General features: G+C 39.9%; 1 protein-coding gene across 1 annotated transcript; it reads right to left on the bottom strand.

Moving 5' to 3' along the window:
- Positions 1 to 66: 66 nt before the first annotated feature.
- On the bottom strand, positions 67 to 7,301 carry LOC117449270 (RNA-binding protein 39-like). The gene is made up of 16 exons (XM_034086833.2): positions 7,052 to 7,301; positions 5,933 to 5,990; positions 4,307 to 4,356; positions 3,987 to 4,178; positions 3,694 to 3,747; positions 3,530 to 3,571; positions 3,299 to 3,416; positions 3,056 to 3,208; positions 2,776 to 2,913; positions 2,621 to 2,686; positions 2,339 to 2,543; positions 1,309 to 1,392; positions 1,137 to 1,221; positions 925 to 1,030; positions 717 to 795; positions 67 to 610 (listed from the first exon to the last, which is right to left on the bottom strand). The coding sequence occupies exons 2-16, from the start codon at positions 5,981 to 5,983 to the stop codon at positions 510 to 512; spliced, it is 1,524 nt and encodes a 507-aa protein (XP_033942724.1). The 5' UTR covers positions 5,984 to 5,990; positions 7,052 to 7,301; the 3' UTR covers positions 67 to 509.
- Positions 7,302 to 17,716: the final 10,415 nt, after the last annotated feature.

Raw genomic sequence — 17,716 nt, 5'->3', positions numbered from 1 at the left:
CTTTAAATCATAACAGCTTTATTTAACCTGGAAATACTTAATCTGAAAAAGGACACACAGAAAATGAATTGTCAAATTTGCCAAAGTTTATTGGGAGCCTTCATACAAAAAATGAAATTATGGCTGTAAAAAGTTACAAAGGATTATTGTCGACATTGATATACTTTTGGCATTTAAGGCCTATAACCCAACAGTTTTGTAACTCTTTTGCAATTTTAAATCTAAAATTGGTGATTTAAACAAGCAGATAAGACAGGAATATTTAAAAACATACAGACCAATAGATAACTGCAGATTACTTCTCGTGGTAGTTTACAACACAAACCCACAAAAAATGTGAAAAGCAACAAAAAAAAACAAAAAACCTGCCTATTCTTCAATGGTGAACTCAGGAGGTTGAGGCAACTTTTATTACACACAGCCATCTAATTTCAAAGCGTCTGTTTCAACGACACCTCCATGACTGCAAACAAATGTATTTACACTGAATTTCTTAAGCATGTCTCAGACTATCGACGTGTCGGCATTAGAAGCTGCTTCGCTGTGACTGAATCAGGGAAAAGGTTGTGGTAGGTTGGTAAGGGAACGTAGGCAGCCGTTATCATTTTGCCTGGAAACGAGAGAACAAGGAAACGTTAAAAAGAGCAAACTTTCTACCAGTTGTTTTTTTATAGCTACATTTTAAAGATTCAAAAACTAATTTCATTGTCAAATACCTGCAAACCAGCGTCCATGAAGTGCATTTACAGTGGCCATCGCTGCTGGTATTGAGGGACACTTCACGTACACGTTACCCTGTGAAAGAAAGGAAACCTGTCACTATGGATCAACTTCAACATGGACTATTTACTTTTCTGTCCACTAGGGAAGTCAGATTTGCTTTGTGAGTGAACAAATCTCAAAAACCTGTAATTATTAACTTACTTGAGCAGAGTTCCGATCAACATAAATGTGAACAATCCCTCCATGTTTGTTACACTCTTCAATAACATCATCTTGGATCTCAGCGGCCCAGGTGAGATCGTTTTCTCTGAAAAATAAAAGCACATTTTAATATTTGAAAACTGGCGGTAGGAATTTTGTGCCAACTTAACTATACGAGACAAATTTTAAGAAATGAAATGTATAATCCTTACGCTTGTGGGTTGAACAGGTTGGAGAGCTGAAGGCAGTGAGTGGCCAGCGGTTGTGACGGGAGGTTCAAGGCTTGGCTTTGAACAGCTGAAACAAAAGTCATCATTTATCACAATATTTTCAAATACATGAATAAATATACAAAGAAATATTTTCCATCATTTAGACCCTCACATTGTTGAGAAAGGTTTCCAAAGGGTATGGACCCGGTCATCTGTAGAGCCTGCTGAGCGGCAGGAGGGATCTTCAGACCAGTTCCTGAGGAGGGAAAGACTGTTATTTTTAAAATACTTAACACAACATCCAGGAAACAAGCCTCAGTAAGCTAAGATCAAAATCCTGTGTCAGCTGTAACAGACAGAAATATTCACATCTTGTTTACGATGCAGAGCTATTTAGAACGAGCCTTGACTGCATAAATCTTAAAAGTATCCAGTTAACGGCCCGTCTACACTACAGCGTCGAAAGCTCCAATCTGCCCATTCGCTTTCAATGGGGTCACGTAGCCGCGCTTTTTCGCCGAACTGAATTGTGGGTAGCAGAGCGAGGCGTCTCAGGCGACAGAAGTTGAACAATGTTCAACTTCTGTCGCCTGAGACGCTGGAGTAGCCAGCGCCAGCCAATCAAATCCCGTTTCCCAAAATCTGACAGCTGAAGCGCTAGCCAATCAAACCGCGTCTAAGCTGGGAGAGATATCCCGCCGTTCATTTCTATATTTCAAAAAAAGTCGGATGAGAAACTAACTATCGCCGTAGCAAATCACCCGGTTTTGTATAACCAGACCCTCTTCACCTACCGGGATACAAACCGGAGGAACCAGGCATGGAGGGAGGTGGCAGAGACAGTGGGGGAAACTGGTAGGTTTTCGCCTGTTTGGGGAGTTTATATATATATATTGCTCGCATAAAATCCCCGGGGGTTTTTGCTTTGTATGTCGGGGGCGGGAGATTCATGTGATTGGTTGTTGGTCGCGTTGCTTGAATAAAATCCCCAAGCTACAGACACGCCCAGCTCCAAGCTATTTTTGGAGCTGTAGTGTGGACGCTCCGTAACTGTAACATAACCATTTTAGTGGCTAGAACTTGAGCAAATATATGTTTGTCTCATGACTGACACTTGCTGTTCAATAGGACAAAAACAAATATAAATGTACTTTGTTTTGCTTTTGTACGGTCAAAACAAAGTGTTGCATGTGATAACGGACCTTCTGCTAGTCGAGCCATCAGCTGAAGGCGCCCCGTGGTGCCGAGGTCGATGCCGGTCCTCTCCAGCTCATCGTTGTCCAGGAAGGAGCTGGCTGTCGACGAGTCGGAGCGCTCTGTAACATGCCCCACCTTCATCGGACGTCCGGCCAGCTCAAAGCCGTTCAGCTGCTCCAGGGCCTTCTTTGCACATTCTGCATCTGAAAACTTTAAAAAGCAAAGAGGTAAGAATCAGACTACCTGAACTCTACTAAATCACTGAATGAAGTAGATAATTTAATTACCGATATGAAGCCATATCCTTTGGATCGTCCGGTCTCACTGTCCATCATTAGCTGGATTCCCTCGATCTTTAGACACAAAACACACCAATATAGGAGGATTATTATCAATGCATCTACAAATTAAGTTAGAACTATATGTGAACAGGTTTTTTCACCTTTCCAAAAGGCTCAAAGATCCCTCGCAGCATTTCCTCAGTGATGTTGAAGTGCAGCGAGCCGACATACAGCCTCATCGGGCCTGAGCTGCCCTTCTGTAGATTGTTGGCCGCAGCTGCAGCGCGATTTTTCTCGGCCTGTTATTACATGAAGTTATGTAATCACGTTAATTCAGCATATCAATGTAGAACAATATAATTAATTGTAACCCCACTGTAATATGCCTAAAACAAGTTTCCATTTAGATAAATATGTTTGTTGGATATACGAGGTGCCCACCTGCGAGGCCTGGACGATGATGGGCACTCCTAACAGCCTCTGGCCGGTCAAACCGATAGCCAGCGGTACAGAGGAAGACTCCACGAACTCGATGTATGCAATGCCCTTTGATCTCCTGGAGTTTCTGTCAGATATCATTCTCACATCTCTTACCTACAGAGAGAAACAGTGACCGTTTAAGACATGATGTCCCCACACAGACTTGCTGGATTGTACGAGAAAATAACTTGAAAATCTACAGACTTTTCCGACAGCCGAGAAGAAGTCTTCCAGGTCTCGAGCTCTGATTCTCGCAGCCAGCTGCATACAGAACACTGTGCGGGCATCCCTCTCCTCTGGTGTGAGATTGTCAATCGGTTGCCTTTAAAAAGAGAAACAGCCAATTTATAATAAAAAAAAGAATGCTCTGGAAACATAAAAAATTAACAGTGTATTGTGTAAATATTGTGACAAATCGAAAAAGGTAAATCTTACTCCCTGATTTTGTTATACTGCCCGATAGCATCCTCAAAGTTTCTTGAATAAAAAGAAGAAATGTAAAAGATCTGTTTAAACCTTGAAGTAAATCTCTTCAGGGTGCTATAGCAAAATCAGGAAATGCTGCCATTGGCTCATAAACAGTAATGTGAAGGTCTTACCGGATGGGACTCTTCTCTTTTTTGAAAGGGCTGCGGCTTTTGGAACGTTTCCGGCTGAAAAAATAAACAACAATTATTTTACGACTTTTAAATATATTGAGTTTAGAAAATGATTTACTGAAGTCATAGTTAGTGATGGTTTTAAACTGGACTGCATTAATGGCCCAGTTGTATTTAGACTTTTCAGACTGTTTCCATAAAACAGAGCACTGTAAGCTACATAGAGACAGCGGACAGCTGCATTATATGGAACCATAGAGTATAAATGTCATCAAGTATAAAAGGTCACATACACCGGGCTCTTGCGGGCCCTGTAGCGCCCGGAGCGCTCCTTGCTTCGGGAGCCGCTCCGATGGCGCTCCCTGCTGCGGCTCCGTTTTCTTTCTCTGCTCTTGCTCCTCTTCTTACTCTTCTTTTTGTCTCTGCTTCTGCTCCTTTTCTTCTTAGAGCCTGGGCTTCGGCTCTTACTACGACTCCTCCTTTTCCTGAAACATGGTACAACACTGCTATCCTTGTGCAAGAAAAAGTGATCACATTAAATAGTAACAACTTGATATACGTCAGAACCACAAAGTGGCCAAATAATGTGGGATATAATATTTTAAAGACTTACTTCTTGTTTTGGCCGTCATGTCCATTTGCATGAGAGGACCTGATCTCATCCTAAGCAAGGTTGATAGAAGAACATCATGAGGACGTAGATGAAACATTTCAAGTCGTCAAGGTAAAGGGGGTGGAGGTGAGACAAGAGAAAATGCAGAATGTATATAATTAATAATAATAATACTTCAAAACTTCCTACTGTCATGTCTGGACAGTGTCCTTCCACCACCCCAATAGCTTCCCATCCCACTTCTGCTTTTTACAAGGCTGCTCAGTACTTAATGCAACAAAGCAAAGTTAAGGGAGTCTCCAACATATTAGCAGAGTTCAGGAAGCTTTCAGATCATCTCCACCATTCCCCTCCTTATAGGTCGTACCAAAGCCACTATTTGTGCTTAATCATGTGACCACGCATGGCCCACGACCACTAAAAGAGATCCTGTGTGGTTGGTGTCAGTCCAGTGATCTTCACCCATTTTCGTTCTTGGACTGTAAGAGCTCGATGCCACCTCTGTCACACATCTTGCCCTGAAGCAAACAGGGATTCACACTTCTTAGTAATATTGACGCCCAAGGAAAATAATGAAGAAATAAAAAAAAGAAATAATCCATCAATTCAGCCACGTGTTATACTGCCATTATCTTTAGTCTGAATAGTATAGTAAGTATAAGTAATATTTCCAATCTTTTGACTTAAGGAATTATTAACTACTGAAAAAGAACTGACTATAAAAACAATGATGCAGGATAGTCTATTTTACAATCATTCTAAAAAATATATCAATATCTTTGGTTTTGTGTAGCATGCAAAATTAAGATGCTGATTCACATAACAGTTGACTATGGAAAAGAGGCAGTATTCACATTCACTTGCAAGAAAAGTTAATTATTCACCTGTGTTTTGCCATAAAAACATGACATGGCACATGTGCTGGAACCATGAAGCTCCACAACTGCAATATCTGCATTTTCAAGCATACTGTTGTCAAACTACAGCTAATGGATTTAAAACAGTTATAGATTGATATCACAATTCAGTATCCCTTAATGGCTTAAAAACACAAAGTTATACAGGTTTCTAACTAAAGAGCCGTTTCGTTGAAGTTTAATTACTTCAGGCTACAGAATTATACATTTTTGTTAAAGCCACAAAGTCCAAGTAATTTCAGAAGTCCTGTTTTAAGCGGTTTGTACAGGACTGTTGAGAAACAGTGTTGGCATGCAGATTGTAAATCTGAATACTGCCTCCTTTCCTGGACAGGTAAAGATTGGCTTATCAACCATTGGCATTCACCTTGTTGCAACCGAATAGGGATTGGATGTTCTAGGTTGAATCTCTTTTACTCCTAAAGTGAACCACAGTACATCAGTATATGCACAATAACTACCTTCCTTTTTTTCACAGTTCACAGTGGAATCAAAGATGAATTCATGGGAGTAGAGGTGAGATATCATTAGGGAAGTCTATAAAGAGAGATAGATGCGTATTTATTTATAATTCTGTATTGCGTTTTAAATACTCAATCACACCACACAACATTCAAGTAAACTTTGTCACAGTAAGCAAATATCAAAGGACTCAAGAGTAAATCATAACAGTGAAACAGGCCTCATATCTCTTTCATCTGAAACCCACCTTTCTGAATGGAGCCTCCAGCATGGCCTCAACGTCAAAATCATCAGCCATGATGATCCTGTGAAACAGAAAACAATGATCTTTACAATCAAGAAACTTGTTTTGAATGGCTTATGCAAGAGGCGGGTACGGATTCTTCTTGAATCTTTGTTATGCAGTTGAATACAATCAAGTTTGAAAAGAAATGGTTGAGAATTAGGCCAAGCAACACGGTTTATCTAATAGATATTATACACACTTAAAGTAGGCTACATTGGTTCCTACTGATAAATTGTGTTAGCTGTAATTAGCCCTTCATACTGTACGAGTCTACAGCTTTATACCCTTGACTGTTCAGTTGTTGTTTTTTTAGATGTGCATATTGACCGGTTTTGTTTGGGGGGTTTTCTACTCTTCTTCGCATTGTGTGCAATGGCTTGTTTACATGCTGCTGTGGCGAAAGCAATTCTCAAATTGGCCTCAATAAAGTAAATCTAATACAATGGATAGATGTTACGCTATGTTACATTTGTTTATCAGCTTTCCTACCTACCTTACCTGGTGTTTAGAGTTGTATCTTCTTAGGGTTAGTCATACAAGTAAACTCGCATTCAATGACAAAGGTAAATCACATGAATGAAGCCAAGTTACTGAAAGCTAGATTCACGTCTGCTAGAAAAACAGAGCTACGTCAGTTAGTTTGCAGCGATACGAGATAGAGTTGGCCCAGACTTCCTTACACATTTCGTTTATATCATAAATGTAATCTTGAATGAGATCAATTAAGTCACAGATTAAAGAGAGCTCAAAAGTAGGTTTAGCATTAATGATAAACACGCGTTGCACTCAACACGGAGCTAAACCTCACTAGCCACCTTGGGGAGCTACATCTCCGTCGTGTTAAGCTTGTATCATTGACTGTTATTATTAATTTACCGCATCTTTCGACTAGTCTGCTCACATGATTATACATTAACGTATACGCATCGTCAGTATGAATCAAGTTCAAGACATCATTACCCTGAAATGTTTACAAATGGCCGAGTAATGTTTACATTGGGGAAACAAGTTAAACAGCCAATATGGCTAACAGCATTTCCGCGGCAGCGAGCTAGCTTAATTAGCAAACATTGACGTTACCGTTTGAAATTGATGAAATGATGTGCCAAAGTCAAAATATCAATGGAAAGGTGCTGCAGAAGAGACTTGTCTCGACGCCTCCCTCTAGGAAGATTACACAAAGCTAAGATCTATTCACAATTTTCGAAGTTATGTAACCTTTTATATGTTAGCGACTCGCCGTGGCAGGTCGTGGCCTGGTATCAAAAAGCTCGCTTTCCTTCTTCTTCGTCTCCTTCTTCTTCTGCTGTTTTTGAGTCCAGCGGCAGCAGGGATGCGTATTTGTTGCCTTAGCGCCACCCTCTGGAGATGCGCAGCGCTTCATCTCTCTCTTCCCCAAACAGGCAAACTACACACAGTGTTGTAAATAAGTAAGTACACTTACTTAAAGTGGACCTATCATGCTATATTTGAAATATATAGTTAGGGCCATACCCATATGAAACATTTTTTCAAAATACCAAACAGATCACCCATTGTAGCCATGCCTCATATTGCTCAAACCCCTTTTTTGAAGCCCTGTTAGAGAAACAGAGATGATGGGTCCTTAGCTTGAAAAAAATAAATAAGAGGAGGCGGAGCAAATGCCTGATCAGAATTCTAAAAGTTAAATTCTGTAGTGATAAAACGCCATCCTGTTTAAACCACATCAAGGATTATTTCTGAAATAGTATAGAGCTCAAATGCTTTTTCTCTTGCAGGTTTATCACAAGGCGAGTTCTTTTTTATTTCCTGCTTTTTAAACACATGTGCAGGATAGGTTAGCTCTGAGTGTTAGCGAGGCTTGCTTATGTAAACAAAGACATCCAAAACACGTCAGGCATTGTTTCTGATAGCAACTTTCTGTGGGTCCGCAGCCGCTAGAGGTCACAGTGGATGGAATCTGAATCCGCTCATTTTTTTTTCCATTTTTTTTTTTATATAAATGTTTTATTGAACATTTTTAAAACATACAAAAGCTCGGTGAGGATATCATCAACTTATCAACATAAGTGCAAGACATTGATTCACGATAAGACAAAAAAAAATACATCCAATAAGAGCCAGGGGGAGAGAAAAAAGCATAAAGGCACAAACACATTTGAGAGGCATTAAGCTTACTTAAAATAATAACCATTTGGAAATGTCATTGCAAATCTTTATAGACATTTTACAAGATTGTATTAACCTAAGGGACAGAAAAAAGGACTTGAACTGTATCTGCTCATTGTACACCCGTTTTGAAAAGATTTGGGTACAGAGGAAAAGAGAGAGGGTTTAATTTTCTGACGCTGCGTGAGTTCCCCAACGCACCGGGGACACATATTTATGTATAAAATACATCACAAAGTGTATTTTGCATGATAGGTCCCCTTTAAAGGTGGGGTATGTAACCTATTTCAGAAACACTTTTTGTTGTATTCCATGGAATGCTCTTAACATCCCGATAGCAATGAATATATTAAATGCTTTGACAATAAATAAATTATCATCATGTCATATCATCATGTCATCTCTGGAAGCCGTAGCGCTGTAAAAAGCACGACCAATCATTTTAGCCGGCCCGGCTAAAATAACTGGATGGCCTACCTGCCTGTCAGCCTTCCATCTGTGCACAAACTTATCTCGTGCCCTCATTGGTCATGTGCGCGTTCGTGTGTGTTGGAGGAGGGGCTCTGTAAGGAAATGGCAGATTTTTTCCAGTGTAGGGCTGCAGTCGGATAGTTTAAAAATCAGCTCCTAAATTCTAACCCTATCGTCTATTCCTTGACCTCTGAGTGAAACTTCACGGGGTTAAGGGATAGTGGATAGGAGAATTCAAAAGGACTTAGGAGAAGAGACTGCGGTACTTTAGAGAATCCGAATGCACTTTCACTATCCGACGTGTTTATGATGCGCCAGCGGACGTCATTGTGTGCGTCTGCTGCTGTGGGGAAACTATGGAAACCACAGTTTTCTATACAGCGGACTACAACATGGATGTTTAATAAGAACGAGGGACTGCTGTGAACTCATCTAGAGACTCTGCTCCGTGCTCTGATGCTGCTGCTTTGCTTTATGAACGTGGACAACAGAGAAACAGATTCTTCAGGACCAAATTTGGAATTGAAATAAAAAAGGAAAGTGAAACATGCTCGTCACCCTCTCCCTCCGGTCCACATTAATACAAATTATCCCAATACGTATGATTGTATGAACTAAAGATCTTAAAATCAATACAGATGTATTTATTATAAACGTTAGTCCTTAACATCTATCACTGTGTACATCACCATTCAAACATCTTTTAAAAGTTGAACAAACCCCACACAGCTCAGTAAAGACTGAAATGTTGACTTTATTTGATAATTTCAGTAAAAACTAACGTTCATATTTCTCTTTTTGATTATAATACTGATGAACGTTCAAAACAAAGCACTTTGGCAACTTACCACCTATGTTTTAAAATGCTTAATAAGCACCGTAACTTTCATGATATCATTTCTCCGTCATAATCGGTTGTTTCCGTGAACGGCCGACTGTTGAGTGACGGCAAATGCTGCGGCTGCAAGGCATTGTGGGGCAGCATTTTCGCTTCTCCTGTCGGTTAGGGAGGTCCAGTGGTTCCTAAGCTAAAGGAGGTTATAAAGGAAGTTTGAAACCTCCTTTCCTATCATTCTCATCATTCTAGAGAATTCGAACGGCACTTATCATGGCTGCCACTGAGGGACTTCCGGGTCATTTCACTCCTTTAGGAAGGTTCCTAAGCTAAATGGACTATTCGACTTCAGCCTAGGTACCAGATTTGTTCGGGGTTCTCTCATAATAGCTCGGGCATAATAGCTCGGGCTATTAATGCTTCTTTGATATCCCACATTTTTCACAATTTGAACAGAGGCTTATTTCCACAAGGGACCGATTTAGACACTATATCTGTAATGGAAAAAGCTCTATCTTATTTTATAAAATGGCCTATTTCTCCTAAAGCAAAATAAACTCATTTCAAAATTGTTCATATTAAAATCTACCCGGTTTCTACTTTTTTAAATTCAAGATTTAAATTTGAAGTGGAACCATGTTCCTTTTGTAATTTATCTGATGAATCGTTGGAACATTTATTTTTCTCATGCCCTTTTTCTAAATTGTTTTGGTCGAATGTGAGAGATTGGTTGTTACTTAAATTAACAAACATTCCGGCCTTCAAAATATATCACATTTTATATTATATTGATAATTTGGATTCTCCCATATCTGATTTGGTAAATATAATTATTATCTTGGGTAAATACCATTTACATTGTGGTAAATGGAGAGTAGGCAAGCCCTCCTTTCCCTGTTTCATAAATGAGTTCAAGTCCTTTTTTCTGTCCCTTAGGAAAATACAATCTTGTAACATGTCTATAAAGATTTGCAATGACATTTCCAAATGGTTATTATTTTAAGTAAGCTTAATGCCTCTCAAATGTTTGTGTGCCTTTATGCTTTTTTTCTCTCCCCCTGGCTCTTATTGGATGTATTATGTGTGTCTTATTGTGAATGAATGTCTTGCACTTATGTTATTAAGTTGATGATATCCTCACCGAGCTTTTGTATGTTTTAAAAAATGTTCAATAAAACATTTATACAAAAAAAAAAAAGATGTATTCGGGGTATCAGCATGGATGTATAATAAGAACTGGATACAGCGTGGGAGGCGGGGCCTCATTCATTCCTATGAGAGTTGTTCATTGGCGCATGATGACAAAATGGCCCAATTTTTGAGAGAGCGAAACCTCACAGATTACCCGGCATACCTGAGAAGTACCCGTATGTGCACTCATAGAGCATGCGCAACTTTAACCACGCCGCCCAAAAGGCTCGTTCACATTAAGCACGTGAATTTGCGTACACGTAACAGCACCGCACGTTCATGACAGCATGGTACTGGATTTATATTAACGAGGCGGCAGTTAGCACCTAGCGGCTAGCTAGTAAATTATGCTAAATTACACATCAATCGTTATGTACTTTTATATTACGCTGACATCCGGATCTAGTGATATCCAAGCAACAGAGCTTCATTTAGCATGATACTTGTGTGGGTTGTACATGAAACCACTTGGTAATATATAAAAATGTATATGTTGAAGCCTGTTATGATCAATCGTGAGTTAAAACTTTATCTAAAAAGTAAAGCTGATGATGGATTACTGTGGTGGAGTTAAAATAACAATAGCCTATTTCTTTTTGAAATGTGATGGAGTAAAAGGATAGTAACTGTGATTATTCATGTTAAGTAGCCCACAAGTAACTAAAACAATTGCAAGTGCAATAAGAAGCTACAGGAACGTTAATCTACGTCGGTAATATTAACTTTATTTAATACAACATTTACGGTACAAGATTTACATCATACAGCCCATGTAGTATAATATTTTACAAATGATAAATTACAGCAAACATGTGCAATATATCCATTATTACAGCTCCGTGGGCAGTAAGGCGATATGGTCCGTTGTTATTGTGCATCCATGGGAGGGAAATAACTCTCAGAATAACGTTATTGGCACATTTTTACAACTTGAGGACCGAAGGTTTTTAATAAGGGCTATACAAACGTTCATACTGGGTAGTTTATTTAGTTTAAAAAAAATTATCCAACGAGTTACAGACCACTTTTTCCCCATGTAAATCAATGGGAAAAAGTGTTTCCGGGCCCAGCAACCTAAAGGAAGTGTAGTACCGCCGTTTGACCAGCACGAATATTCTCATCAGACTCCGGCGCACTTCCTGGGGGCTTGGGCATAGATATATCTATGGGCTTGGTACCAGATGTGTTCGGGTGTATATCCGTCATATCCGTCATATTTTACGGCAACTCAAGAGGGCCATCATGGTCAAATTCCAAACATTTAAACATAGCCAACACTTCATTATTTACTTTGTCCGTTATTATATGTAGAAGATTATACTTTTTCTCCGTCATGTTGTTTCCATAGCAACAACTTCAAACAGGCATAGGCTACACTTCATTCTTTACTTTGTCCGTTATTATATGTAGAAGATATACATTTTTTCTCCATCATGTTGTTTCCATAGCAACAACTTCAAACAACAATAACTAACCGCTAGCCGCAAAGCTAGCATCACAGCCACTGCTCCGTTTTCGACTTTGCACACGTTTTTCACAAACATTTTCACACGCTAGGAGTACTTCCATTCGCTTCGTCTTGATCTGTAGATGTGATTTGATGTGTCGTGTGTCCCCCAACTCCTCTCCAAAGTTCAGATATTTAATAAAATACTCAGGGGAGTTTCCTGAATTTTCATGCCCAAAGCCAAGCACTAGGCCCTGGGTAAATTAAGAGGCTGATCTCGGACACTTTTGTCCACTTTCCCTGATGGTAGAAACTCAAGCCAGACATCCCTGGAATCGTCTCAGAGAGTAGATGATCAGTGGGGCCTTGTTTTTACTGAATGTGAATGTGTTTTTTTATGGGGAATTCAAATATGAGCTTATTTTTAGGATATTCGGAGAATTTGCACACGTTTTCACAAACATTTTCACGCTAGGAGTATGGGAGTACTTCCATTCGCTTCGTCTTGATCTGTAGATGTGATTTGATGTGTCATGTGTCTCCCAACTCCTCTCCAAAGTTCACATACTATATAAAATACTAAAAGGTAAATAAAACATTAAACATAATGACAAAATAACAACCTGAAAGATATGTATTCTATCTACACATTTCGTAATTATCTAATCTAGTCAACCTGATCTCACCAGAATGCGTGACTCCACCACGACTCCTTAACACCACAATGCGTGGTGGAGTCACGAACTTTGTTACATTTACGTGTCGGCACCACGCAAACAACCACAATGTAAAGTGAATGAGGCTCCTTTGTCGTGGTGCACACACGCATTTCTACAACGTCCCGCAGTGAGCTTTTATTCTATACAACGTTTTTTAAATCTACTTTATAGCTTGTAGTAACTCACGGGAGGCTTCTTTTATTTTATTTGTATTCATAATAATTTTTATTTTTCGTCAGAATGTAAAAATTACATTAGTTACGAATTTGTGTTCTCAAAAAACAGTGCATTGTGTGTAATGCAACTGTGATTTTTATTAAATTAGTTAGTTTTTAAGGAAGGCCAGAGCTTCAGCTGTGTCAAATAGATTGTTCCCTTTAGTTAATGTTATTTAAAAGATAATGATCATGTCCCCTGTATTGTATTACGAGCGTCCATTCGATAACGGAGAATTTTACACCCGGAAGTAAGTAGCCTATTCTCCTTACTGTCGATTGATTTTACAGTGATATCTGCACTACTCATCGACTAAAAAACACCAAATTGTCCTTGTTAATTACACAACATTGATTGGTTTGAATTGTGTGCAATGCTTTTGTATTTTCCCCCTTCGATTCGGAGAAACAAATATTTTTTCGGAGTTTTAGGACGGCAGAAGACACTACACTACCCAGAATCCTGAGCTATCTTTTGGGACTACACCATGTGCTTAGCTTGACAAACCCCATGATCAGTCCTCAACCTTTGTGATTGGATGCGCGAAGTTTACACAGAGCATCCAAAAGGACTTTGAAATGGAATGAAACCCATCAACGGCACACTATTCAAAACAGGAATCGAACGTGTCCTACCCCCTCCCCCACTTAGGTCACAGGCTCCTCCAACAGTGCTACGCAATAAAACAGATACACAGAAAAGATTGTGAAATAGTGCAATAAGAGTCTATATACAAGTGATTGGAATATGATATATTAGATACATAATTTCTAAGTAGCAGCCAGATGAATGTTATTTCTAAATTCAGGTGTTTAATAATCGTATGGCCTGTGGGATGAAGCTGTCTCTGTGTCTGGTGGTTTTAGTCCGGATGCTGCGGTACCGCCTGCCAGACTGCAGCAGACAGAACAGTTTGTGGCTGGGGTGATGGGGTCTTTTATAATCCTGAGGGCTTTCTTTAAGGTTAACCTGGTATTTTTACTCCACTACATTTATTTTAGTTACTTTACAGATTTGGATTAATGATGTGAAATATAAACAACCCTTAAATCAGACTTTAGTTACACCTGAATGAAATTCAGTGAAGGTGATTGTCAAGTGCCAACAATCAGGAGAGATATTTGATAGTTGGTGCTTAAGAAGACTAAATATTTATCTGCAGATCCGTTTAAAGCATATTCATTACTCTCTATTCTCTAATAGTTAATTAAAGACTGTATATAATTGCTATTTTGCACATCCCTTTCAAGATTTCAAGATTTTCTAAGGTTTATTGACATATCATATACACAACAGTGTAGTTATGCAATGAATGAAAAACTTGGGTCACAGGTTCCTCAACAGTGCATTACAAGACATCTATCAATGTGTGTATACTTCCACCATTACACTGTCGTATTCTGCACATTTCTTTAAATAAAGCCTTATTAGTTAGCACATCCTCCTATCAGGCACTAAACTGTTTTACTCTAGATATCATTTGAGTATCTTCTTGATATTTTCTATTCTATATTTATATAATTGACCTTCTACTTTCCCACTATGTATGTACTCTTAATATTTAAATGTTTTCATAAAATATAACACATTCAAAAGTGCTTTACAAAAATGAAAGACATTAAGAAAAAGGCATTTTAAACAGTCATTAAAAAGCAACACAATCTTCCTGCATTGCAATTACTCTAAACGTGTAATAACGTGCTTTAACCAGTAGGTGGTTTGGGTTAAAAGCATAGGTTAAAAGGCTGTCAAGCAGAGGCGGATTTAGGATTGTAGGAGATCCGGGGCTTAGCCCAGGAGTTGTTGGGGGGGGGGGGGGGTGCAGGGGTAAAGTGCTATTTTTTGGAGTGGACCAAACATCCTTTAGCGGGGTCGTCACCTCCTCTAGGGGAAGATTTTTTTTTAAATATTGAAGTTAAAAGCATCAATCTGGTGCACTTTGAGAGCAACATTAACCCTACCTTAATAATACCTTAAAGGGGACATATCATGCTATATTTGAACAATATATTGTAGGGCCATACCTAAAATACCAAACAGATCCTGCATTTTAGCCATGCCTCATTTCGCTCTATTTGCTCTTTCCAGCCCTGTTTTTGCAGGGGGCTGATTCTGTGAGCTGCACCACGCCCCCCTGCAGGAGAGGGGAGCGTGCTTTGAGATCAGCTGCTGGGCTGCAGCGGGGAGAAGAGGGGGAGAAAAAGAGATCTCCGTCCTCCGTGTTTTATTCTTATATAGAGTCATTATTCATTTGTTTTAAAGCTCAATAAATAACAAAGAAGACCTCTGACCGGCACTTTTCTAATTTTGTCCGGAAGATTTAAACTTTAACGGAAATGTTGACCGGCGAAATAAAAATCTAACTGAAATTCTGCCGCACGGTCCCCTCGTCCCTTGGAAGAGCCGGAGAGGAGGGTGTTTGTCATCTGCTGGTGGACTACCGGAGACAATTACAGCGAGGGAGGGATTGCATTGAATTACAGCAGTGGGAGCAAACGCTTGCATCGGGGAGGGAGAAAAAGAGCCAGAGCAGAGTATAAACAGAAGGGCAACCATGCACGGGAAGTCTTCTTCGCTGCTTTTGTGGCAGACTACAACGCCACTTACAGGCCTGGCATATGTACTACAGCGTCTCCAGCGCAATGGCCGGCCGTGGCCCAACCCCACATTCCCCTGATAGGTGGAGAATTGACCAATAAGCGGAGCACCACTTCTGTGACTGTTGGAGTCTACCGGACCAGGTCCGTCCTCCGCGCAGATCGTTTGGATATGGCCAGAGCGGGGTCGCCGTCCGGATCCGCCGATGACCTTTCTTAGTTCTGAGGGAAAAGGAATTGTGTCCTTCGACACTATTCTCTGTTAGCTGTACAAAAACTAGACTTTGCACTCCAATGGATTGTTTCTTCAAATAAGCACTTTATTACACAGTTCAACAAAAACACATCAATCTGATACTATACCACAAAGCGCCTTGGACTCCTTCTTGAGTTCTCACCGTGACAAGCTCGTCAGTGTAAGATCCCAGTTGAAGAGAGCCCCGAATCCTGAATACATCTTGTTCTTTATAGTATTTGCTGTGAAGCCCCCACCTTTGGTGCTCTCTCTTGCTGTAATCTGCCTTTTCTGCCCAGCAACATCCAGTTTTAGCCAAGGTCAGGGCCAGGGCCCTACTCCCTCTTCCTAATTTCGATGTGTCTTTATTACCTGCTTTAACTGGTTTTCGCTCACAAGACAGTTGCGCCTTTTGAAGGTCGGGGCCACACATACTGTAACATGGTGTTCTAGTCCTTGAAGATAACAGGATGTAGGATGTAGGCAACTGCTGAGGCATCTCAGCAGTAAACTTTAACACATTACTTTTCCACTCAGACAGCTCAATGTTTTTAGCGTTTCCATTACAGGATTTACTATATCTTATATTCACGGTTACTTTTGCCTTATCTTTATCCTTCATGACGTAGAAAATAATTCAAGATCAGTCTGTATCAGATCCGTTGCAGCCCGGTTTTTAGAGATTTGGGTATGGAGGAAAAGAGAGAGGGTTGTGTTTTCTGACACTTGGTGAGTTCCCTGGAACACCGGGGACTAGGGGTGTAACGGTTCACAGAAGTCTGGGTGATGCCTTCTGATGTGATTTAGCATGTTTGGCGTGTGTTCCCATTAGCATACCGCACCGCTATCGAACAACGTCGACACACCGTCCTCTTCCGATCCACTGCGCATTGCTTATCGTTTTATAGATCTATTCTCATCCACCATCTTTGTTTGTGACGTAAAGAGTGTAAGAGTCACGTTTCTGAATCGGGCACTCTGAGTGGATGCAGTCACAGCCAATCGGATTCAGAGTGTTGCCTGTCAGTTCCGTTGCCTGTCAGTTCCGTTGCTATGGTTCCGTTGTTATGTGTACTGAAACGAGAGCCGGTATAATTCCACGTGCGAAAACAAAATAAAAATTGGAATACGTTATTTTAGTGTCTTAAAAGTAGACTGAGGTATGAAGGGTTAACGTTACATCTTAGGATAATTTTTAGTCATGTTCTGTATACATACTAACATATAAGGGTATTGACTTAGTGTGGTTTATCTTTTTGTCTCTGCTTTTAATTTAAACTGAGCTGTTGTGTTCATCAGTAAAGTGGAACTTCTGTGTGAACTATTCATATCTTAAACTGCACTGTAACTTTTTATTCATGTATTTTTTCTTTTACTGTTTTGAAATGCCTTTGTCTGAATGTCTTTCATTTTTGTAAAGCACCTTGAATTGCCTTGTGTTGAAAGGTGCTATATAAATAAACTTGCCTTGCCTTGGTTACTCCATGTTTACTAGCTATAAGATTAACGTTACAGTACATCACTCTTTTTCACTTCTTACTCAGTCAGCCAGAGTGCAGATATCACCATTAGATTCACAAACCTGAAACATCCATTTATTCACTGCTGGTGATGACATTGTTGTCAGTTGCTGCTGCTGCTGCAGCTTGTGGCGCCTGCTTCGATGAAAATAACTTTCTAATATCCATAACTTTATAGGCTATTAGCTTAAAACTCGTCAGGCACTAGGAAGGATCACTTCTTCTTCTTCAGGGCAGGGAAGGCTACACAGTACGCAGGCTAATGTCCCGCAGCGGCTGCCTCTCTGGTGGACTCCGGTACTGCACATTACTCCCGAGACATTTTCACAAAAAAATATATATATTTGATTTTTTTTTAATTTT

Source organism: Pseudochaenichthys georgianus, chromosome 7 (genome assembly GCF_902827115.2).
Source record: "Pseudochaenichthys georgianus chromosome 7, fPseGeo1.2, whole genome shotgun sequence".
NCBI classification, from domain to species: Eukaryota; Metazoa; Chordata; class Actinopteri; order Perciformes; family Channichthyidae; genus Pseudochaenichthys; species Pseudochaenichthys georgianus.
This window is presented reverse-complemented; position numbering and strand designations above follow the sequence as displayed.